The sequence below is a fragment of the Fusarium tjaetaba genome (assembly GCF_013396195.1).
Source record: "Fusarium tjaetaba strain NRRL 66243 chromosome Unknown NRRL66243_c0000237, whole genome shotgun sequence".
NCBI lineage: Eukaryota > Fungi > Ascomycota > Sordariomycetes > Hypocreales > Nectriaceae > Fusarium > Fusarium tjaetaba.
In genome coordinates this window covers 7,695-31,247 of record NW_023501433.1, presented here as the reverse complement: position 1 = coordinate 31,247, position 23,553 = coordinate 7,695, and the positions used below count along the sequence as shown (strand labels likewise).

At 50.1% G+C, this 23,553-nt stretch overlaps 2 protein-coding genes across 2 annotated transcripts; both read left to right on the top strand.

Moving 5' to 3' along the window:
- Window positions 1-733: 733 nt before the first annotated feature.
- On the top strand, window positions 734-6,974 carry FTJAE_10191 (tubulin gamma chain; the record flags this gene model as incomplete). The annotated part of the gene is made up of 8 exons (XM_037343008.1): window positions 734-3,803; window positions 3,860-4,385; window positions 4,981-5,018; window positions 5,374-5,540; window positions 5,594-5,776; window positions 5,829-6,122; window positions 6,221-6,685; window positions 6,744-6,974. The coding sequence occupies 8 exons, from the start codon at window positions 734-736 to the stop codon at window positions 6,972-6,974; spliced, it is 4,974 nt and encodes a 1,657-aa protein (XP_037202750.1).
- A 902-nt stretch (window positions 6,975-7,876) lies between these two features.
- On the top strand, window positions 7,877-8,125 carry FTJAE_10190 (tubulin gamma chain; the record flags this gene model as incomplete). The annotated part of the gene is made up of 1 exon (XM_037343007.1): window positions 7,877-8,125. The coding sequence occupies one exon, from the start codon at window positions 7,877-7,879 to the stop codon at window positions 8,123-8,125; it is 249 nt and encodes an 82-aa protein (XP_037202749.1).
- Window positions 8,126-23,553: the final 15,428 nt, after the last annotated feature.

The following is a 23,553-nucleotide window of genomic DNA, read 5'->3' as shown; positions in this document are numbered from 1 at the left end:
GATTGAATGGCTGATGCTGATCTGCATCAGAAATAATGGTATGGCACGTCTTACCTAAATCTGAAATGGGCTGATGATGAACAGCCAGTGTCTTGGGAAAATCCATGATGCAGGCCGGTCACGGGACCTGCAAGATGGATGCCTTTGGTTTCGTACCAATGTTGTCGCAACCGGTTTTTGGTGCCTGAGAATTTATGATGGAGGTTCCTTATGGCCTGGCTTAGCCTGGGCGGGAGACCCACAACAACTTTTTTTGAACCAACCTAAAGAGTGGAGCGCCTGTGAAAGAGGGTCATCAGCCGCCCGCCCATAGCACGGGTGGCCCCCGGGCAGCCAAAAGGCACTGGACTGCACCTGGCGCCCAGGCCAAAACATCTCCCCCGTCGTACAACTCTTTTCATATTTTCGTTACGGTTTCCCAGGGCGACCCTGGACTGAATGCGACTGCGCTGCGTTGCCATCCATCACGCCGCACCGCTTCTCGTCAAAAAAACGGCTTCTTTAGCTGTTCCTTGACTGTTTCTCATCAATTTCTGGCCGTTGTCCTTTCTTTATTCTCCTTTTGCTACCTGGTCAGGTCACGTAACCTACCTCGACGCACGCTCTCGGGTTCTAAAAAAACGCGACCCTTTGGCCTTGGTCCTTCGATCGTGGTTCCATCGTCATCATCCTTCATCATACAAAGCTTTTCCCACCTTCAAACCCATTCGACAACCATCGACCGTCGCGCAAGATGGTCACCTTTTCTATTCCCGGCGATAACGAACTCGCCGAGGCTGGCAAGGGCACGCCTCGCCCGCGTCCTGCTCTCCCTTTTGCGAAGCGCGCCTACGTCTCAACGCCGTTAAAGAGTAGCCGTCTCGGCGTTCCGCAGAGTGCGCCAGCACGGAGGCTATTGAAGACTCGCGATGAGACCCCGTCCAGTAGCCTCAACAGATCTACCATTTCTACATCCCGTAATATCTTCAGGGCTTCTACCACCTCCGATAGTCCCTCCATCACTCCTTTCTCCCCGAACATCCCTCAGAACACCCCGAAGAAGGTGTTCGCTCCCGGTGCTACCCCCGAGCCGAACCGTGTCTATCGAGAATCGACTGCACATGCTACGCCCCGTGGTATGGCCTCCAAGACCACATCCAAGGAGCTGTTCCACATGCGTATCGAGGACCCCGATCCCGAACTGTCTGGCGAGGTTCTAACGAAGAAGATCCCTCCAGGTTGGAACTCCAAGGGCTCTATTTACGCTGACCAATTCCTCTCGCATCTCTGTCCTCCCGAGTTCGATGAAGAGCAGCGACGACAGTTTTACTGTATTCTCGATCTCCGACGACTCAAATATGCGGCCAACGAAATTTTTTCCAAGAAGGATTGGAAGCTTAATGTAATCAACTTTGCAAAGGAGTTCGAGAAGAGCAGGAGTATTATTCTGCTACGCTACGGACTCTACGAATTCCAGAATGTTAAACCTTCGCAGGATGTGCTCAAGAGATGGCGTCGTGAGCATGGTCTCCCTGAGCCAGAGGAAGAAAATGCCGAACCAACTCCTACAAAGGCCACTGCTACCAAGAAGCGCAAGGCCGATGATGATATCGCCAAAGATGCTACTGCGAACGGCTCTTCCAGCAACAACAAGCGACGTGCTCCTGGCCGTGAAGAAGATGACCAGGAACAGGATGCGCCAACTCCTGCACCCGTTCCTACTCCAGCTTCCACCTTGGGCAAGAACAAACGCAGGGCTTCCGTGAGCGATGAGGCTGATAGTCAACCCTCCAAGATGCAGAAGGGCACTGCTTCTGCCGCCAAATCTCTCTTCGAGAAGATTGCCAACAACTCAACTGCCCCCGCCGCCTCTCCCTTCAAACCTACTACCAAGCCCACTGATGATGGGCCTGCTCCTAAGCCAAACCCCTTTGCGTTCAACAAGCCCAACGGCGGCGGTAGTTCGCTTGCCCGCAGCATCTTTCAGAACCCTAAGCCCGGCAGTGCTGCTGGCGCTTCTTCTGGTGGAAACATCTTTGGCTACCTTTCTGACGCAAGCTCAGCCAAGAACAGTGGTGTTGATGCCGATGCCGAGAGTGAGGCCGACTCAGATGTCGAGGATGATAGCCAGGCGACCGGAAACAGCGACGAGCCAAGTGCGGCAGCTAGCGGCGCCGACACTGCTTCTCAGGCTGGCAGAGGCCTGTTCGGACAGAAGCCTGCCCCTGCCAGTGGCCTCGCTGCTGGATCTAGTGCGCCTGGTACTAGGGAGAGCACCCCTGGCCGAAGTCTGTTTGACCGAGTTACCAAGGATAATGATGGACAGCCGGTGCGTATTGGGGAGAAGGACGAGACAGCAGCTGAGAAGCCCGTCGACCAGACCTGGAACCCTAGTACCACCCCTATCAAATTTGCGCCATCTGGCTCTGCATCCACAAGCCAAACTACCTCTTTGTTTGGAAAGACCACCTCAGCGCCGACGAGTTCTTTGTTCGCCTCAAAGCCTCCCACTTCGAACCTATTCGGTGCCGCCAAGCAGGACAAGCCTGCGGAAAAAGAAGCAACGCCAGTCTCGGATCAGGTTGACAAGACGGGAGGTGAATCCGACAAGGAGAACGACGAGGCCCCCATGAAGTCACTGTTCGAGTCTAAGGCTTCAGCGACTCCGGCAAATTTTGGGTCTCTCTTCGCGCCCAAACCCGCTACGGCTGGAGAGCCAACAAAGCCTGCTGCTACAAGCTTATTTGGAACCAAGCCTGATGAGAAGTCCAACACTCCTCCACCCACTACCAACCTGTTTGGTACCGTAAGCAAGCTTGCTGAGTCAAGCGGTCCCTCGATGCAGTCGTCTACATTGTTTGGTGCCAAACCCACTAACAATGAAACTGCTAAGACTTCACTCTTTGGTACTCCCAGTGCAGAATCGACTACTGCTACGTCTTTATTTGGTGCAAAGCCTACAAGCACCGCCACCAACTTGTTCGGCAATGCCTCGGCGTCAACTGCCAAGCCTTTGTTTGGTGCCCCCAGCTCTGGCGATGCGACGGCGCCCAAGACTGACGCTGCTCCTCCGGCAGACAAGCCTGCTGCGGCCCCCATTTTCAGCTTTGGGGCGCCTTCCACTGGTGCTGATAAGATCAACGGTGCGAACAAGCCCCTATTTGGAGCACCTCAGTCGCCTACGTCGTCTGGTGCAGCCGCGCTTGATGGTAGTCCCATGAAGCAGGATGGACCATCACCGGCCAAGAAGGCATTCGATGGTGGAAGCACTGGGGCTTCGACCGCACCCATCTTCAGCTTTGGGGGCGCCTCTACAGCTCCTGCTGCTCCCTCATTTGGTGGTGGCTCAGGCACTTCTACACCTCTGTTTGGCGGTGCTTCAACGACACCTGCTGCTAACAATGCAGGCTCGTCTTTTGGTGCAAACTCGACCAACTCTGGAGGGTCATTCGGTTTCCAGTTTGGAGGAAACTCTGCTTCTTCATCGTTCAACAATCCGTTCTCCTCAGGCAACGATGGAGGTAACGCAGCTTCTGCCCCATCATCAGCTCCTGGAGGCATGTTCAGCTTTGGGGCCACCGCCGCACCTTCTGGAGGTTCCAATCCGTTCCAATTTGGAGGTGCAAGCAACGCCACATCGACCCCAGCCTTCGGAGCTGGCAGTAATAACAATGCTCCCGCTTTTGGAGGGGCGTCTGGATCTACCGGAGCGCCGGGGTTCAGCTTCACAGGAGCCTCGCCAGCGCAAAACTCAGTACCAACATTTGGATCCAACCAAAACGGCAACCTTCAACCGCCTGCTGGTGGTTCTACCACCGGGACCAGTAAGTCTCCTATTTTTCCACATCGGAAAATCGCCCCACTAAAGCGACGGGTGTAGACACACCGTTCAGTCTTGGGGGAGGCTCTAGCCTGGCCACAACACCAGCTGGCGGGACCCCGGAACCATCGAACCAAGCCGAAGGAGCCGCCGGAGGCGATGAAGAAGGCGAGAAGCACGAGCAGGTCAACTTGGCCGAGAACCTGGAGCAGGACGAGGATATCATGCATGATGTACGGGCAAAGGTGTTGAAGTTTGTGCCGGCCAGCGAGAAGTCGGATGACAAGAAGCCCAAGTCTCAGAGTCCGTGGTCTGTACAGGGTGTAGGAGCTCTTCGACTGCTAAAGCACAAGGAGACGAGTGTTGTTCGTCTTCTCCTGCGAGCAGAGCCCCGTGGACATATTGCTATGAACCGAGCAGTCCTCGCCGACATGTCTTACAAGGCTGACAAGAAGTACGTCAAGATGACCACGTCGAACGAGAAGGGTGATGGACTTGAGACTTGGATGATTCAGGTCAAGACGGCGGACATGGCTAAGGAGCTTGCAGAAGCTTTGGAGAAGAACAAAGTCCATAACAAGAAGAAGTAATGTGGAGGGAACTGGAGAAGAGTATATAGAAGCACACTCTGATATCAGGTGCTTACATAGAAAGGTAAGGTGCAAGGAGCAGCATTGCGGGCGTTGTCAAGCATTCGACGTTTTATATCTTCTTTTTGCGGGCAAAGTCACATTTAGGATTTTCGTGGGAATGCTCAAGCAGGCAAAGATTGACTTGATCAGTGTATGGAATACAAAAGTTGTTTTTAATAAGTTATACTGAGGGGCCTGGGAGAATCTTGATGTTTCAGTACCTAGTGATGGCATGTTTGAAGTTATAAGTTTGTCATATTGTAGTTGTAATTGAGCCATGAAACAAGAAGAAATCATCCCGAGAGGATAGTCACTGGAACATGCATAAACTGACCACCCACTTTGAAGGTCTCATGTGAATCCCTACTGGGTCAGTAATCTTGAAGAGCAAGGCAGGGAGAAGTAAGGTACTCGTCCTTTCAGGTTAATTGAGGTTCAAAATTGAAAATGACCTTAGGTAGTGAGAGCTCAGCTTAAGGCTCATGTGAAACGCGGCGGCGGGGATCAACAAGCGGGAATGCAGGCGTGCCTGTGCTGTCTGTGTGGTAGGGGAGCTGCTGCCCTGGAGGCAGAGAAGCTCAGGGCAGGTACGAGTGCGGCACGCGTCGCGTCAGTTTCCCCAAGACGATGCTCAGAGGGAAAAATGATTTGGCTCTAAAACAACAACTTTTCAGCCTCTAAACAACATGCCCAGGTAAGTTCAATCCTCCCGGCCGATGACAACCTGATTCAGATACTCACATATCAATTCTCAGAGAAATCATTACGATCCAGGCCGGGCAGTGCGGCAACAGCAGTTAGTTATAACCCATCCCCCCGCTGCTATACAGACCATTATCTGCTTCCTCGATATGCCCACATCTACGCCTCCATCTTGCGGCTTGCTCTTGCGGCCATGCGCATACAGATAAATCGAACGTTGCTGATTCTATTCGTGCACAGTTGGAAGCCAGTTTTGGCAACAGCTCTGCCAGGAACACGGCATCAGCCAAGATGGAAACCTAGAAGACTTTGCGACCGAAGGCGGTGACCGAAAAGATGTCTTTTACTACCAGAGCGACGATACGAGATACATACCCCGAGCCATCCTAATTGATCTGGAACCGAGGGTGCGTCTTGGACCATGATAACGAGGTGACCAAGTGCTAAGCAGCTTCTGTAGGTCATCAACGGTATCCAGACTGGACCTTACAGAAATATTTATAACCCCGAGAACTTTTACGTGGGCAAAGATGGCGTTGGTGCTGCCAACAACTGGGGTGATGGTTACCAGAGTGGTGAGGCGGTGTACGAGGACATCATGGAGATGATTGATCGAGAGGCAGATGGCAGTGACTCTCTTGAGGTGAGTCTTGCTTGGCCGGCTAGAACCTGTTCACTGACGCTTCATACCCCAGGGCTTCATGATGTTGCACTCAATTGCCGGCGGTACGGGATCAGGTCTTGGATCGTTCCTCCTTGAGAGGCTTAACGATCGGTTTCCCAAGAAGATCATCCAAACGTACTCGGTCTTCCCGGACACAACGAACGCGGGCGACGTTGTTGTTCATCCTTATAACAGTATCCTATCTATGCGAAGATTAACACAAAATGCTGACTCTGTTGTCGTTTTGGATAATGGTGCTTTGTCACACATTGCTGCCGATAGGTTGCATGTCCAGGAGCCTTCCTTTCAACAAACAAACCAGCTGGTGAGTGCTATAACCTCGATCTTGCCAGTTGTGCACGTTGCAAGAGCACGAGTGTGAGGACATGTGTAAGATGAAGCAAGGGCACTGACAATTATCAGGTTGCTACTGTCATGTCTGCCAGCACAACAACACTTCGATACCCTGGTTACATGCACAATGATCTTGTCAGCATCCTAGCCTCCCTCATCCCAACTCCCCGATGTCATTTCCTCATGACTGCCTACACGCCATTCACCGGTGACCAAGTCGAGCAAGCCAAGACAGTTCGCAAAACGACAGTGTTGGATGTGATGAGACGTCTACTACAGCCCAAGAACCGCATGGTGTCTACTGTTCCCGGCAAGAAAAGTTGCTACATCTCCATTCTCAATGTCATTCAGGGTGAAGTTGATCCGACGGATGTTCACAAGAGTCTGCTTCGTATCCGGGAACGACGACTGGCCACGTTCATTCCATGGGGGCCTGCAAGTATTCAAGTTGCTCTGACAAAGAGAAGTCCATACATCCCCATGAGCCACCGTGTCAGCGGTCTTATGCTCGCCAACCACACAAGTATTGCGACGGTATGCAAGATCTCCAGTTTACTCACTCCATTCGACACAATGGCTCACATAATTACAGCTCTTCAAGAGAATCCTAAGGCAGTACGATGGCATGCGTAAGCGTAATGCCTTTATGGAAGGATACAAGAAGACAGCACCGTTTTCCGAGAACCTCAACGAGTTTGATGAGGCACGGCAGGTTGTTGCAGACTTGATTGGCGAATACGAAGCTGCCGAAGACGCAGATTACCTCAACCCAGACGCAGGAGAGAAGCCCACATCTGCAGAGACGGATCGACGAGTGGCTTGAGGGAGGGAGGAGTTGAGGATGAGTTGATCATGATCGTGTCTGAGGCAGTGGGGGTTTGAAACGTCACGATTGGAAGTGGGTGTTGGATGTCGATATTTGCTTTACAGCCACTGTGCACTGCATCAATGACATTGCAGTTGGGGCGTTTTGGGTGCCAGCCTCGGTTTTGGTTCGGGTTTAGATACTTGCTTGGCTTGGTGAATCTATCGATTGACTACCCTAGCTACCTTACCTAGCTGAGTGCCTTGGTTTATCAAGGTTGATATGTCGCGTGCTGCTTGAGTCCCGAGTCAGGCTTACCAAGGAATTGACTTGGTACCTGACAGCAGCGACAGCATCACCTTGGTCGTGATCCTTGTAGTCTCCTCACCTCCCGGGGATATTGGATGGGCGTCGATCCGCGATCTGTTCTAGCGTGGCTAGCGTGGGTCGTTGAGTACTGTACAGTAATATGTATTAGTGTATGTACCTCTGAGAGATGCAGAATCTGTCAGAAACATCGTGGAACATGTACTGTAACATCAAAGATGATGTTTCGATGTGGAGAAGAGGCCGGAGCATTTTGCGCGGTGATGTTTTTGTGACGTCAGTGAATCACTGACGTCAGAATTGGGAAATGGCATCGTGATGAGTTTGTGCCTGCGTTTGCTTGGAGGGAAAGAGTGTAATTATGGAGAAGGTGAATGAGAATGAATAGATATTAAAGGACCGTTGAGAGAAGCTTCATCAGTTCAACAACATCATCATCTCCAACTCTCACAACATCACAAGACTTCTTCGTCACAACCCCAAATACCATTGAATCCAGTAAGTCAAAAGTGTCATTTCGAAATATTGAATTGTATCAGGAATAAATACTAACAATCATTCTCAGCAGCTCTCTCTCTCTCTCTCTCATCAAAATGACAAAATCCAAGGAGCAGAAGATTGCCGAGACCCAGGCCAACCTCCCTCTCCCCGAGCAGCCCCCTAGGGCTTCTGACTGGCAGTCGGCTGATGCTCGCACCGTCAACGTCGGCGCTGGCAAGCAGGAGGGCCCTATTGGCACCGACGCTGCCGCTCAGTCTGGTCTCCGTGAGCCCGCTACCAAGGGCGAGGAGGTGGACCTGAGCAACGTTGGTCGTGAAGGTATTGAGAAGCGTCAGCAATAAGTCTTCTCTTTATCTATCCTGTACAATATGAAAAGGAATGGGAGTGGAATGGGAGGAAGAGCAAGAGAGGAGGTTAATGATACCTACAAATAATCAATGAAATGGACCGCGAGCAATGAAAGCTTCGCTGCTTAACACATCAGTTTCCGTTTCCATTTCCGTGCTTGTTTCTCTCCACGGTTTTGACAGCAAAAAAGCGAGTGATTTGTACAGATATTTGGGGGCTTGGCCTACTCGGTCACCATGCGGCGTTTGAGTATTCTCTCATTGCTATCTGGATACCCAGTAGGTTGTTCTGTGTCACAGTACAGTCGCCATTCGCTGGTTCAGTACATGGAACGTAAGCACATCATCTCAAGCAAATACCCAGTCTATTGCAGTATGACAAAGTCCTGGCTTGTTAGCACCAATTGGCTTTTCCTGGCACTGCAGCCTCTAAACTCAAACCGTGAGGATGCTATGGTTCGTTGACACTCACTTATTCTACAGCTTGAAGCCACTTTACATACTGTCATGACCCTGTAATATATGCAAAGACAAGCGACACGCCGTATATTTACTTTGTGCAACCCGGCCCACCGTTGTTTAGTGTTTACACTATAGAATTTACTTGGCTGCTTGGGAGTCCGTAAGACCTACTCTTGCTTCCTCGGCGAGATGTTATCTTTTTGTGCCGCATGTTGGTTCTGATGATTAATGCATTGTATGGCATCATGAACAAACTATGCATGGACCTATTATGAGTTTCCATGGCTTGTTGGCCGCCACAGCATGTTTGCCCTAACTTCAAAAGTCCATTAGTTATAGTAGTCAGTTGGTTACCCTATGCCTAAACAAGCAGCTGAATCTCGCTCCTCGCCATGTTTTTATGTACGCTGGCTATGTTGATTTATCTAGGAACAGCGTCTATCCAAGTCTCACAATGACGTACTGTCAATAAAGACAGCTTCTGTACCAAATCACAGGAGGCTAGTAAGATACAGGACGGAGAAAGCTACGTTACAGGTTAAAAATGACCGTGTTTGCCTGAGTTCCTTTCCTGGGTTGGATACCCTAGACTCCCCTCCTCAACCACCGCGCGCCAATCTCATGATGAAACCGAAACCTCAATAAGGTCACACGTAATGCACCGCAGGGACAAACAGACCCATAGACAAACAACGATCTATCACATAACTTACGCATGTAGTCAGTCTCCAGAAGCCTTCTCCAAACAACCACCAACCATCGGCCAACTCTGTCATGCCATACCATACTATGAAGACTGCCAACCAACAAAAAACCAAAAACAACAATCAAAGGACCGAGATCTCACATGCTGCGCGGGACGAGAAAACAAAGTCTACCCACTTAGGCAACAAGGAATAGCCAAGAAGAGAAAGGGTCACATTCCCATTATACAGTCGTCACCGTCGCCATCGTAGTAATAAGCAAGGTTAGGTTTTTCCAACCACATCACCATCGTGCACGTACAAAAAAAAAAAAAAAAACACTGGATCAAAGCGGCAAAGACAAAAAGCAACCAGCGAGTCTACTTGTGATATGATCTGATGTTGAAATACGTGAACAAGATTAATTAATCATGACTACCAAAGCAAAAGAACAACGCCCTCGAGAGGACATGGTTCGAGCATCTTGAAATGTTGAAACTAGAATGATTCAATTGAGCCAATCTGAGTACTAACAACTTAGACTTAGTAGTTAGTACTTCGTTAGCTACCTCAGCTCAATTACAGTAAGAGTATAGAGTCCAAATGACATCCCAATATGGCAGGAGATTTTGAAGCTCTGCAATAGTCGGCATTGCTTTGTCTCGAGTAACTAAGTGCCAATTCAGAGAGAGACACGGCGGCCATGGCTTGTAGATGCATGCAGGTCAATCTGGCGGCTCGTAAGCCTCACCCTTCCCACGACAGGAGCATGCTCTCTCTCCCTCCCTCCCTGACTAGGTAGACCTGTACTGTATGCTCTGTGCATTGACAGTGGATTCACTCCGTATGCTGTGCGCATCCATAGCGCTGCTCACATATGCGCTGCTCGGAAACCCACCACCGATTCAGTATAGCTGTGCCCCGGAGAAGCGGCTGGGGCTCGCCCTAATCTCAGCTTCAACCCACTGGGGCCGAACAATGTCCATTGAGGGTACCAGAAAGAGGACCTCGCTCGATCTGAGTCTTGAACCAGAGGACCCTGGATCGGTCACGGAGCCGCTGTCTCGAAATTCCCACATCATCTCTTGGTTGATCTCGGGGCCTTCTAGCGCTCTGAATGACTCCGTTTCTCGACAGCGCCATCAGCGGTGAGAGCGAGCGACTGAGGCAGGGAGAGAGGGAGAGAAAAACCCTTGCCGTTGAGCCAGTTGACTGATGCGTGCGGATACTGTACGTGCGGGATCTGAGATGCAGTAATTAGCGTCTCAGCTCAGTCTTGGGCACTAACTAGACGTGACCTAATGTCCCAAGATGATTGCGAGTCAACTCACTATTGAGTTGAAACTAGCCAACCACAGCATCCATCCAGAATGATCGACACAATTACCCGAGGAGAAGTAAATCAAGGGTCCAGGGGCTTGATCTTATCAACGCCATGGCCAGCTCACGAGCCGGAGCATCAATAGTCTCGGGCAAGTCGTTCTCAACAGAGCATCCTGTCATCCCCATAGATTTGCTAGATGAATTCCATAAGGGTATCCGTATCTTTTCCCCAACGCATGGAGCCTCGTCTGGCCGAGATTGAGTTGAGTAGAACGGGCATTCTGGCCACGATGGCAACTTGTCCCAGTTGACCAAGACGCAGACTTCAGTTTCACACCCCCAGGTGCAAGCTACGGCATGGCCATGACTAGAATGTCATTTGTATCAACAAGGGTTCACCTACCTTGACGATTACTCCATTTCCACTCATGTCACACGAGAGACCAACAGGTGATGGATAGACCGCACTCAACACTTGACATGACTAAGTTGGAGTCTAGCAAGTGCATGATCTCGGACCCTTGAGATGTGTTGTCCGATACAAGGCCAAGCAAGACCCTCAAAGGGCCCGCTACGCAACTCTTTGACCTTGCGCCAGAAGCTCCACGGTAGTCAACGAGAAGGACAGCCCAGCCCTTGATCTGCGTTACAATTCCGGGGTGCGGAGCCGAAGATGAAGATGGTAATGTCTGTCCTTGACGGGTTGCCGGAATCATGTCATGAGAAACTGGAAAGGGATGCGCAAAAAGCAAATTTGCCTCGAAATGATGTCCGCATGCTAGAGGGGACTGCCCTGGCGGAAGAAGAAGAAGAAGAAGAAGAAGAAGAAGAAGAAGAAGAAGAAGAAGCAAACATTGAAGGCCACCATATACAATTCCACGCGCTAATGCAGCACTCGTGGGACGATTAGGCCACGAAACGTACGTGGAAAAAGAAAGACAGCCGTTAGAGCATGCAGATATCACCCAACGGAAACGCAGCTAGAAAATTAACCCAGAGACATGGATGAACCGTGATGGAGACTGCCGGGGCACAAGATGCGTCATGATATGGTGTGGTGATGTTCTCGCCAAAAGCTTCCTCCTGTCACGATCATGGGAATGGGAAACAAGATACTGAAAACCAAGGGCACGCTAGGTCGGCAGTTCTCCCATTTGTCTGACGCCTCTGGATCAAGCAAATCACTGCTTGGCGTGCTTCTCGAAGGTTTTTCTGGAACTGCCTATCATGCGTGGCGTTCACTATGATGCTCAGCCTGACTCATGACGATGGTCAGTGTGTTGTCTCGTGAACTGGCACGACTTACGGAGTACATAATATGTAACTTATAGTCAAGGCGTGTGCTTGATCAGGGTCATTTGGTAATTACCATTCTTCATAGATGTGATTGTGATGGTGACAGTATAACTCCAAGCCCAACTTCAGATTGTGCCGGAGTTGGAGGGACTGTTCGCAGAAAGACTGTTTCTTCCATGGATCGATGGACACGTCGATGATATATCCTAGTCTGTCCTTGACCTGGAAAGGCCAGCATCGAAGTGAATCGACATGTTGAAGTCGAGTGAAGGAGAATCAAGGGGCGTGCTTAGGTAGGTAGTTAGTGGGGTGTCACCCAGCTTCCAGCCCAGCCAGGGTGGCACCCCGCCATGATATTGGGGGAGATGAGATACGATAACGATACGATGCGATGCGATGCGATTAGATGAGCCGAGATGCGATGACATTCTTGGGAGTCAAAAGCCCGGCAAAGTCTTTGCCGCACGAGGAAGTTCCTGGACAGAAAGCTGGGAGAGAGAGAAAGGGGCTCGATTCAGTTGCGTCCTCCCACCAATTGCTCTTTGCCATGTCGTATGCATTGTCTTTCCCTATCCATATTGCTTGCATCACACTCGTCAAGGCCAATCATCCGGCACTGGTTGTGAGTAATTCGCAGCTTAATTGATGACTGGTCAATTTTATCGCATCTCATCCCTCCGAAGGAAAGTTTTCTAGAGCCGATGCACAAGCTTTCCAGCATATCGTATGATCAATTGTTCCATCACGCCAGCTCAGCTAACATGATTGGTCCCAAGTTTGCTTTGAGAGAGTCTGTGGAAGAAGCAAAGAAGCCCTAGCTACGGAGTAGCTGAAAATAAGCTATCGGTCAAGTCTGGCTTCAAGCCAGGGTCGGCAAGGCTTAGACGACGGATCGGTGCCAGTGCCAGTGCCAGAAGAAGGAGAACCAAACTTCGCGTGCCATGGCACGGTTATCAACTAAGCGCCCTAGCAAAGATGATGCCCTATTAGCTTGAGAGCATCCATTTGGACTGACCAGATAATAAACAGTTCCAGAGGTTGAGAGTTCTGGAGCGGAATACTGCCCGAAGCCATTGACGCCAATACTTACTCCACAATTCAAGAACCAGCAACGAGAAGACTCTGTAAAACTGTCCATGGCGTGGATACCTTTGGTGGCGTACGCTTAGAGCTCGGTTAGAAGCTGCCTCCCAGCGCCGTTGACTCGTAAAACCCAAAGCCCAAGGCCAGAACGTGGCGGTCGCTTGGTAGCTTCTTCCTCACGGTCAATTTCTACACGGATGCAAATAACGTTCTGACCGCTAGCCTTGTCGCGAGCGATTACGATCCAACGAGGCTGACCAACCGTCAAAGCGGTCCGGAGCTAGGATGAGTTGGGCAGTCCGTGCAAGTGCCCGATAGTGGCTTTCTACAAAATCAGGCCACTACTTCAATGCCAAGGTTAGCAGAAAGCACCACATGAATACCCGTGCGTACGTATGTACATACTGTGAAAACGTTACTGGGTGGTGTGGCTTGAAGGCCGCATCTTGCACCCTTCCTTCAATGATAGTGCAAATATGCTGTACACTTGCACAAGCACTATTAGCTCACAACTCTTGAATAAAGGAGGGCCGAGAACTGCCAGTCAAGTCAGCGGTTGCCAAACTGGTGATTTGATGGACTTTTCTTGGCCAAGATTACATTGGCATTCATCCAAAGTTGATATTGAGTAATGGTAGCTAACAACTTCCTTGCCAACTCTGACAAGACCGCAAGGACCTTACTTGGTACATCACAACCCTCGGCGCTTGTCGTGCGCAAGGGGTAAAGCGCAAACGACACAGACTTGTAGAACTGACTGACTGGTGGGTTAAAGTATTATAATACCGGCCGGTAGTATGCGCTGGTTCCCTTTTTACCTGGACAGGAAGCTTGGTAGGTCCCAAGGGTCTTGCTGCATGTTTGACATGCTGAGCTAATGGAGTTCTGCGATCGACGTATCCATGCGCGGGCCCAGGATCTCAGATTTTCCAGAAATCTCTTGTGTCTCCCTGCGGCCTGACGCAGTCCCTATCCTGATGCATATATCGGATCTAACTCATGGAGTATGGAAAGTCTGGAAGTGTCACTGTTATCGTGGACTTCGCCTGCTGGAGTAGGCCTCGGAACACCACCGACGGTCCTTGGTCTTGCCCTCACCGAAAAGGGGTGTATGGAAGCACTGAAAGCGGTGTGGTGCTCCCGGGACGGGCAGGATCTCACTAGCGCACGGCGCCCTGGGATCAGACGATCGTACTGTCGAATCCGCCCCACAGCAAGCCAGATCCCAGGGTTCCCGCCATTCCGTCCTGGTATTGATGGTCGATAGATCCCTGTCCTTGTTTCTCCTGACTGAGCTGCTCAATGGGAATCCATTGCTTTGGAATGATTGCACGATATGTTGTGTCAGATGTTTCGCCGCTGGTCTTCAGCCTAAATACTGGTATGAATACATCAGTATTGTGCTTTCTTCATGATGGTGGTGTCTGATATGGTGGTGACATGCACAAGTCCCTCGCGGGTGGCAAGCAACTCACAAAATCCGTTTAGTATATCTGACTGCTCAATATGATGGCCAACTAGCGACCTTGACCGAGCGGGAATCTGGCGTTTGGAGGAGCCACGGGCAACTCCTAAACCCTCACCGATCGCTTCGGGCGCAACCCACCCCTGTCAACTCACAAAACAGAGTAGGATTTGGCGTACAGGTGGATCGCAGAATAATACGCACACCAAAGCTCTCTCACCATAGTAAGACAGGGCTGCTGACATAAATAAGCAGGTCATTTTTAGCCCTCAACTCCACGATACATTTCTGTCAGCCTCTTTGTGCGTGCGTATTATTTTGCGACCCACCTGGCGTAGCATTGGAATCCGTCACCAGCACTGTGGTGGACAGCTCCATCTGCATCTCCGTGTGCGCCTCGGCAATGTTTCGAGGCCAAGGACTCAAGGTGTAGGTAGACCCCGTAAAGGAATCGATCTGGGGGCCTCTTTGTGGAAGCACGGCCACGTCATTGTACCGTGATCCGATCGGCTGGCGTTGGTTGAATGTGCCGTGGGGACGGTCTTACTTCCCCTAAAATCTTGCTCTGCTTATGAGGACCGAACATCCATCCAATCAACGATCATTGTCAGTCTGCCCAAGGGTCGCAAAGATGTTGACGGTACTCTGTAGTCGCCATCGCGAGATGCTTGGTTTCGAGAATATCACCATGTTTCGTTGTCGGCAGTTGACAAGGCGTCGCATGTGAGGCTACTGTTTCCCGGCATCTTATTAGAGCTAATTAGCTTTACACAGCACATATGATTAAACGGCGGAGGCCTCATGCTTGATTGTGTCAAAACGCTTATTCAGAAAAGGGTGTGATTGCCTGTTCAATTTGACACGGCATCTCAGATTGAGTCTGGGGTTTGCGACGCATCATGCACGATGTGAAAGTACTGCCGAATGACTCGCCATGTCACATTGCTGGTGCTGCGCTTATCAGCATCTTCAGAAATACTGTAAGAAAGTGACAAGCATGTCTGCAAATCAGCTCTCGAGAAGGGGCTGGCGATGAGCTGAGTTTTGTCAATCAACGTTATTCGTTGCTTTTTTGAGTGCTATGCATCATCGAGACCGTTGGAATCGAGAGGCTGCAGCGCACGCTTAGGTATGTCGGGACGGGCGCGGTTGGCCAAAGAATATTGAGTGGTAGGGATGTGCCGTTAACCAACCACTTATCATATCAGATCTGTTTTGCGTTAATTATGAACGGGTGAATGAGACCTTGCCAACGCCGGTCACATTGGTCCGGTTGGGGTCATTTGGGTTAGGTTGACTGCGCGAGATGTACCTCAGAATACCTGTTTGTGGTTAAACTCTCGGCGAATATTATACGATATCTGTGCCGCGAGAGCACCCCCGGGTTTTGGCTAGTCTTGAGACCTGTCAGAATGACCATGACATCCGATGGGGAAAGCAAGGGAGGGAGGAGGGGCTCACCATCGACATGTGTCTGAGTTTGTTGCTCAGCAGTATGAATCCTTAATGCATAAGGTTCCTTTAGGAAAAGATGCCCTGTCGCACTGTTAGTTTTGTCAATTAGGAGAACTTAGAGAGTGACTTTCATACGAACTTTCTCTGGGCCCATGTATAGAGTCGATTTGCGAAGATCGAATGGAAGCCAGTCGATGGCCCGGGGGCCCCTGGCGGAGGGCTGGAAGCCGGGGATTAAAACTTTCAGGCTCCTGTACTGTGCTGTACTGTGCTGTACTGTGCCGTACTGTATGAATGTATGTACATGTAGAGAGCAGCGGCGCTTGCATGAGATCCGTCGGGGATGATTTACCAAAGTGACACTTTAGGTATCCATGCCGGCAACCACTCTGTCACTTCCGATAGCTCGCGCTGATCAACATCGGTTGGGCTGGCGCAGGTTTGAGGCCAGCCGAAGTCGGATTGAACATCAACATTCAAGTTTCAACATCTCTGCCTCTGTACGGAGTAGTTCAAAGTGATACTGAGTGCCTATCATTTCACTGCTGATGACGATTTGTAGTCAAAGAGGCGTTTCGCCTTTGACTAGATGTCTCATGCGGTAAGGATTTAAGAATATTGAAAGCTGATTCTCAAACGAGATTCGATGACGAATTGAATAGTCAACAACGAGGATGAGAAGGGCCGGGAGGGTCAATCAAGAGCCAGTCGCTGGCCATTATCGTTGAACCACAACAGCGCGCGCTTTGATCTCGTCTCGTACGTAGAGTTGACAGGACGCGGGCCGGCCATGAGGTGGTTCCCATGGTAGGATGTTTGGTTAGTTGAAGTTACTAGGTAGAGGTAGGTACTAACCTAGGTTAACCTGCTGTCATAATAATTTGGCATCCATGGCACGAACTGCCCAGTAAAGAAAGGACAAGGAGGCCACAGCGGGAGATTGCCCCGTTTTTCCCGTAATGGAAGTTCAACGGGGTGCCTGACTACTAAGGTAGGTACATAGCAGGTAGGAAGGCTGGAAGGATCCAACAGAACAGAATTCCATACCTGGTACCTAAGGTACCTATGGAACCTACCAACAGCAAGCAAGCAAGACCCTGTGGTGCTATTAAGAATGACACAACGTTCATGGACTTTATTGTAGCATCGTTATGTGAAGTTGGAACCTTCATAATCAAAAGTCTTTTTTCCTTTGGGCGAGACTAGCGCGATTGACAGACACTTTGCAGATCCCATTCGGTAGATTTCATAATAAACTTTGACCAACTGCCGACAGAGTTTGGTTCCTGGACCTCGTATCTACGACCTATGCGAACTTCAAAAATTCCCGTCGGCGGGGAAAGCAACGATTAGCCCTGGAAGTAATGCCTGTCAAACGGATGTGAATCAGAGATTGCATCAATGCCAGGAGCCGATGCGTAGATCTATATTTCCTAGAAGGTATAGACGTACATAGGTATGTTAGGTATAGATGTGGACCATCTCCATCTCCAATCACGCGTGTAAATTCTTATTGCGGCCAACGAGGCAAATTGCCCGAGCTTCGAGCAGTGTAATCTCTCCACAATCTGCTTCTCCAGCGTGATATCATGTAAAACCAGCCAGTTCAGTCAGTACATACCTACATACCTACCTAGTCTAGTCGAGTTTCTTTCTGAGATCATGAACTTTTGCATCGTGAACAAGCTTGGCATCTCCAAGCCGTCTCATTCGGCCCCAAGGCCCACACTCGGATACAGCGACGGTCATTGTCAAAAGGTCTCCATGTCTCCATTTCGTAGGTATATAACGAAAGCACGTACAGACAGTACTGTACAGTATGTATCTACTGGAGCACCAGTATGTACCTAAGTATATAAGGTAAAGTCTCCTCCTATAGGGCAAGCATTTCACCTGCACGAGTGGAATGTTGCCAGTTGGTGGGATTCGAGAGGCAGTTCGCCCGCTGCCCTGCATTTGCGGTCCACCACGTGTGCTGCCAGTGGAGAGAGCAATCCGCATTCAGTAATGGTAGCCTTTGGATGGACAAACCTGTTTACCTTTTTGTACATAAGTTTGTAAGTTTGTTAGCTTCAAGTCAAACACGTTTCTGAGGCCCGGCTGCCCGGCTACCGTTAAGCTTCTAGATCCACCTGCGAGGAGGTCATTGGTTACCAGTCATCAGATAAATCTAACCACCCGGAAAGCAACAAGAAAAAACCCCCGAAGATGAGATGAGACCTCACAAGGCAAGGGGTCTAATGTACATATGTAAGTATGTATGTGCGTACGTAGTACTCTGTACAGATTGCGCAGTATATACATACCGTACAGATACAGCACCCGGATGCCAGAACAGGAAACGGGCAGTGACCGATGCAACATCGTGGGAAACTTGCTCACCACCAGGGCCCATAGTCTGCTCCAGTTCAACCATTCGATCTGGCGACTTTGTTTTCTTTGGGTGGTGCCAGCTCTGCGGGACAAAGTACCCGCGGTGGTTGGCACAACGTCACAATAAAACTCTGAAGGATGAAGGATGCAGGATAGCATCGGCCGATACGATACCTCGGGGTATAGCGGATCGAGATACCTGGATCTTGCAGTGTGTTCCCCCCCTCCCCATCTAAAGAAATCCACAATTTAATGTTAGCATTCGTATGTACGTACTCCATAGACCGAGCTGAGACGGGCGCATCTGATCTGGTGTAGTGTGCGGAAACGCGCCCGCAATCCTTAGTTTCAGTCTAGTAGATAGACGGTACCTACGTACCGTTCAGCGTGCAGGAGGCGTGAATCAAGATGGCATCACATATGTAAAACGTCCCCCAGCTACTCCCACCGACCGGGACTATGCAGTGTTGTCTGGGGGAAGGAACAGCAGCTACTACACGCTACAAGCCTTGAAAGGGTTGTTCTCGTCGCCGAGTACTGTACTTTTGAAGTGAATGAAACCAAAGTCCAGTCGGTGACTGCTCAGGATTCGCGAACATGTAAGAATCCATCAGTGTCTGATGAGCTGGCTGTGTAACAGCAAAGCTGATGTATTTCAACCTGACCAGCTGCGCACCCCCATCCTCAAGAACCTCGCCTGTTGCCTCTTTATCAGATGCAATGAATGCAACAACAACGGTTGTTTTGTAAAACTGCACGGTCGCGTGCAGGCGGCGAGCCTGTGGGCGTCAATTCGGGGGAGGCTGGATGGCTACATTAGTGCTCAAGGATTGAGCTTGCCTTGATCAACTACCGCGTAATAATTACTGTACTGTAGTCCCACAGAGTGATCAACATCAGACCACCTCACAAGCCTTCGCTGCAGTAGACGATGTTCTAGGCTTCTAGTTTCTCTAGCCTGCCAAGGTGTGAGATCTAGCTGTGCCGGCCCACAGAGCCCAATCCGATTCTCGATATGCAGTGTGTGGTAGCTTGTCCAAGGAAGGCTTAGTAGCAACTCAAAGACACGCAATTGAGGCTGATGGTGGGCGAAAACGGGCTGCCAGTGGTTCGAATTGGTCTCTACCTCCAACCGTGCACAACGCCGCATCGTGGGGATCTCATGATCGCTTCCACATGAATGCTTGGCCTACTAGGAATTATGTAGATATCCCTTCGGTGTAGGGGATAGCTACAATGTTCGAGATCCAGCCCCTGACGACATTGGCTACCGCCCTGCGTCGCACAGTCACAGTTACAGCTCAGCACATGCAGTACAGCGCAGCTTCTTCATGCAGGCCGGGCATAGCATGCCTCTAGCCAGTAACAATCGACTTACCGCACCATTGGCTGACTACCCAGAATCGACCATCTCGGCACATTTGAATCGACGATTTGTCTCTAGCGTTAGATCCCGGCCGTTGGAACTTTCTCCTCTGCTCTAACGCCACGAGCTCGAAGCGAAGGAGGGCGGCGTAACTGCGTTTGGTTGGTGTGTTTTGACGGATCAAGATCGGTATTGCAAGTCCTGTGGTAAGAACAGATTTGCCGGAGATATCTATGTACCCGTGATATTTTACCCGATATAAATACGGTAAGCCTGATATACATACAGAGTATGGCCCATGATGATCTGTAAGAGACGAGGGTGTCTGCATTGCTGGAACAGAAGAAACATAATGAAATTGTGCTTTTGCTGGTTGCAAAATGTGGGAGTCGGGCAAGTCGGGCACATTTCTTTTTCCCAGCCAAGCCCAGCGAAGCATGCATGCATGACCCTGAGCACCCTATTCTAGGTAGTCCATGTCTGCTATTCCCGAACTTGACACCCCTGACTCGACATGCAGCTAGGGGCCAGCGATTCGCTGAGTGTTTCTTGCATTGAAGAATGTGCTCTGTCCCTCATGCCGAGCTATTATGTGAAAGTCAGTTTGTGCATACGGTATACCTAAGGCTCTTCAAGGGCATAATGGAAGGTCAAGTATCAAATGAAGGGCAAGCTCGGCTGTCTGAGGTGCCTCTCACTATATCGGGGCAGAACGAACAGTGGTATAGTCTCCAACGAAAATAGGAACCCTTGGGCTACGGGCCGAGGAGGGGAGACGACCGTTAATGACAGTTCTGTAGCAGAGAGGACAGCATGACGGAAGCACAAGCACATGTCTTGTCGTCTTATTGGGCGGCAGCACCCTAGATCGAAAGTGCCTGAGCCTCCATGTGCACATTACTGCTCTTGTGACGGTGATGGGCAAAATATTGGCCGTTTTAAACAAGTGTAACACCATAAACAAGCCGAGTAATTCTCGTATTGGACATCGAACCCGTGCGGCTAGTATACAAGGCACAACGAGGATACGGATCCGATGTTCGCCAAGCAGTCACCATGCTTACATACTATCACATATAGGGACAAATTGCTATCCGATTCGTTGTATCCAGGGTCTTTGAACATGGAAGCCAGGTGGTACAGATACAGTTCCCAGACGATCGAATAGATCCACTAGCAGGCAAATTCTTGCACATTGGCGGGGATTGGACGTACGTAGCAGCAAATACATCATGACCCCTGTAGCAGGTCGGATCGGATCGCAATATGGATGGCAAGAAATGTATGACACGGGAACAATGATGGAATGTGCCGCCAGATGATTTCGAGAAAGCTTCGGGATTTAGGGGTGGGTACGGAAAAAAGCAAGGAGGAGATAAAAGATGAAAACTCATGATCCTGCAGGAAACCCAGCATCTAGAGGCTTGCATCGTGCTCTTTTGATCTTGGTGGGTCGATTTAGTGTTTGAGGTCAATCAAGCTAGGCCAGATTAGATAGATTAGGAGCTGACTGCCGCTGTTCGGAGAATGGAAGCAATTGGGGCCTCCATCTGTTCGGTAAATAAGTGGACGACTCCAGTTTTCGGCAGGGCCTTTTCCTCCTCCAGGGCAGCGGGCAGCCCTGTGATTTGGGCGCCTCAGTACAGTACAGTACATACAGTTCGTAGTTTCACCGTTGGATTGAATTCCACCTCAGTGGTGGAGAGGAACAAAGCTAGAATGACTAGAAACATTCCATTCCCGTTTCCCCGTTGAACATTAGTAGGTATACGCTGTCGCTGTACTAGGTGGGCATAGGGAGTCTCTTTACTGACCGAATTCGATTGCTTGCCAGTAGTACTCCATATGTGATCCATGGCAGAGTTTTCCGGTGAGTAACATCAATAAGGCATCCCTGAGCAGGCTCGGCTAGAAACGCGTTTCCTGATGGCACAAGCACAGGACGTACAGTACGTTAGTATTTGCTGGTACTGCATTGGCAGAATTCTCCGAGTCGTGCTAGTCTCATCATTGAGCAACGTAACGCCGTAGCACTGCAGTAGTCAACAGGCGAGCTGCAAGATATCTAACGCCATCATATGTAGCTAACAATAGCAGACGATCCAGAGAGCAAGTTTGCTAGAATGTCGGTTAGGTGTATCGGAAACGACTCAATGCCATAGTACTTGAGCTCAGGTTCGAGATATGTTCTTCACCATGCCTTATGTATATAGAACAGGAGCATTCAAAGGAATTGCATGCATCTGATAGCCCATAAAAGCCACCACCTTCTCGACACCTGGGCAAGATTGATTATGACGAGCCTCCACCGCTAATACATACATACTACTCGCTTGGATAAATCAGGTCGCGCGACATGGCCGATTTTGGCCAGGCCTTGGGGGGATATAGATGTTCCCAAGAACGTGTTCACAATTCTCGACAATGGAAGCACCGAATTTGGAGAAATGGCGGAGTGACGAATAACAAGACAAGGCCCTCTTCTGGCTCGCTAAGCCTACGTCAACAAGACAGATATTCAGCGGCACAGCCGATGCAGTCCCAGGCGATTGGAAACAGCATCGTGAATGGTAATTCTCTCGAGGGAGGATACGTATTCACCATCTATCGTGGTAACTAGCAGGGAGACCCATGTCGTAGGAGCATCATCTGCCATCCTAGCTATGCATAGAGGTAAATTCGCGTGTCTCCATGGAACAGGACCCTGGCGGAGGAGATTAAGCAATTCGTCGACGTCAGGAAAAGGCCAGTGCTTTCTAAACAACCCCTTCGAGACTTCTGAAGAACTACGGCAGTGCCATGCTGTCCTAGGTTCTTTTGATATGCGACATTGGTCTCACCTCTACTACATTAATGGCACGAGCCCGTGCAGATCATGATTCCGTCAGGGTCTTTGTGATTGCAAGGTCACATCTGAGGGTCGCAGCCAAGATGGTAGAGAAACGAGGCTCATCACCAGGCAAATGAAGCATCAAACCGAGCTTTGACATGCGTCGAAGCCCATAGCTTCACAGGAACAGTAACTTGAGGGCACACGCGCCTTTCCTATTTTGTAAGCTGTTCTGGAAGGACACTGAGAATGGGTCGGCGGAGATTACATGAGAATCGCGATGAACCACCAGGATGATACTGGGGTGAGAATGGATCGGGCAACCGGGATACGACGATATGATGTACAGTGATGCACAACACACTTGTTATACCGTGTTGCGCTAGTATCTCTTATGTCTTCCGCAGCATTTGTTTCGAGGGGCAGGCTAGTGATACGGTCTTCTGCTTGACCTAGAAGTTTTCATGATCTGAGGCGGGTAAGCCTTGTGCCTGTTATTCGCAAGGTCGACGAATGCCATCACCAGGGTTTTCAGTAGTGGGAGAGAACTGAAGGTGGCATTACACGATAGACTTACTTTGACTTGATATGGCGTGGCACGGCGTGGCATTCGTCTGCATCTGTATGCATAGGACATGCCATTACTGAGGGTTATATCCTACACTTGCTCAATTTATCAACCAAAAGCTATCTACGATCAACCATCGGCTGAAACACGACGGGCTGTCGTTGGGCGATACGTATCGGATGGCCTAATGGAAGCATCTTCCATTACGTTACTCAGTATCCGTACTCCGTATGTTAGTACTGATGAAGCGCAAGCATATAATCTACGTATTCATCTCATCTCATCTTGGCTTGTCAGCAGAGTGGAGTGGCGACATGCCCACCACACGTTCATCATGGCGGCGCACTAATCGAGGGCGTGTCTGATCTTGAGAGATTAGGTCCGCAGGCCATCACTGCTCTGCTCTGCTCCTTGGGTAATGTGTATCCGCCAGAGCGGCGCCCAGTCAACAACTTCGCGTGGTGGCGGATGGACCATCCCTGCGGAGCCGCGGGGGCCGTTCGGATTGGGTTTCTCTC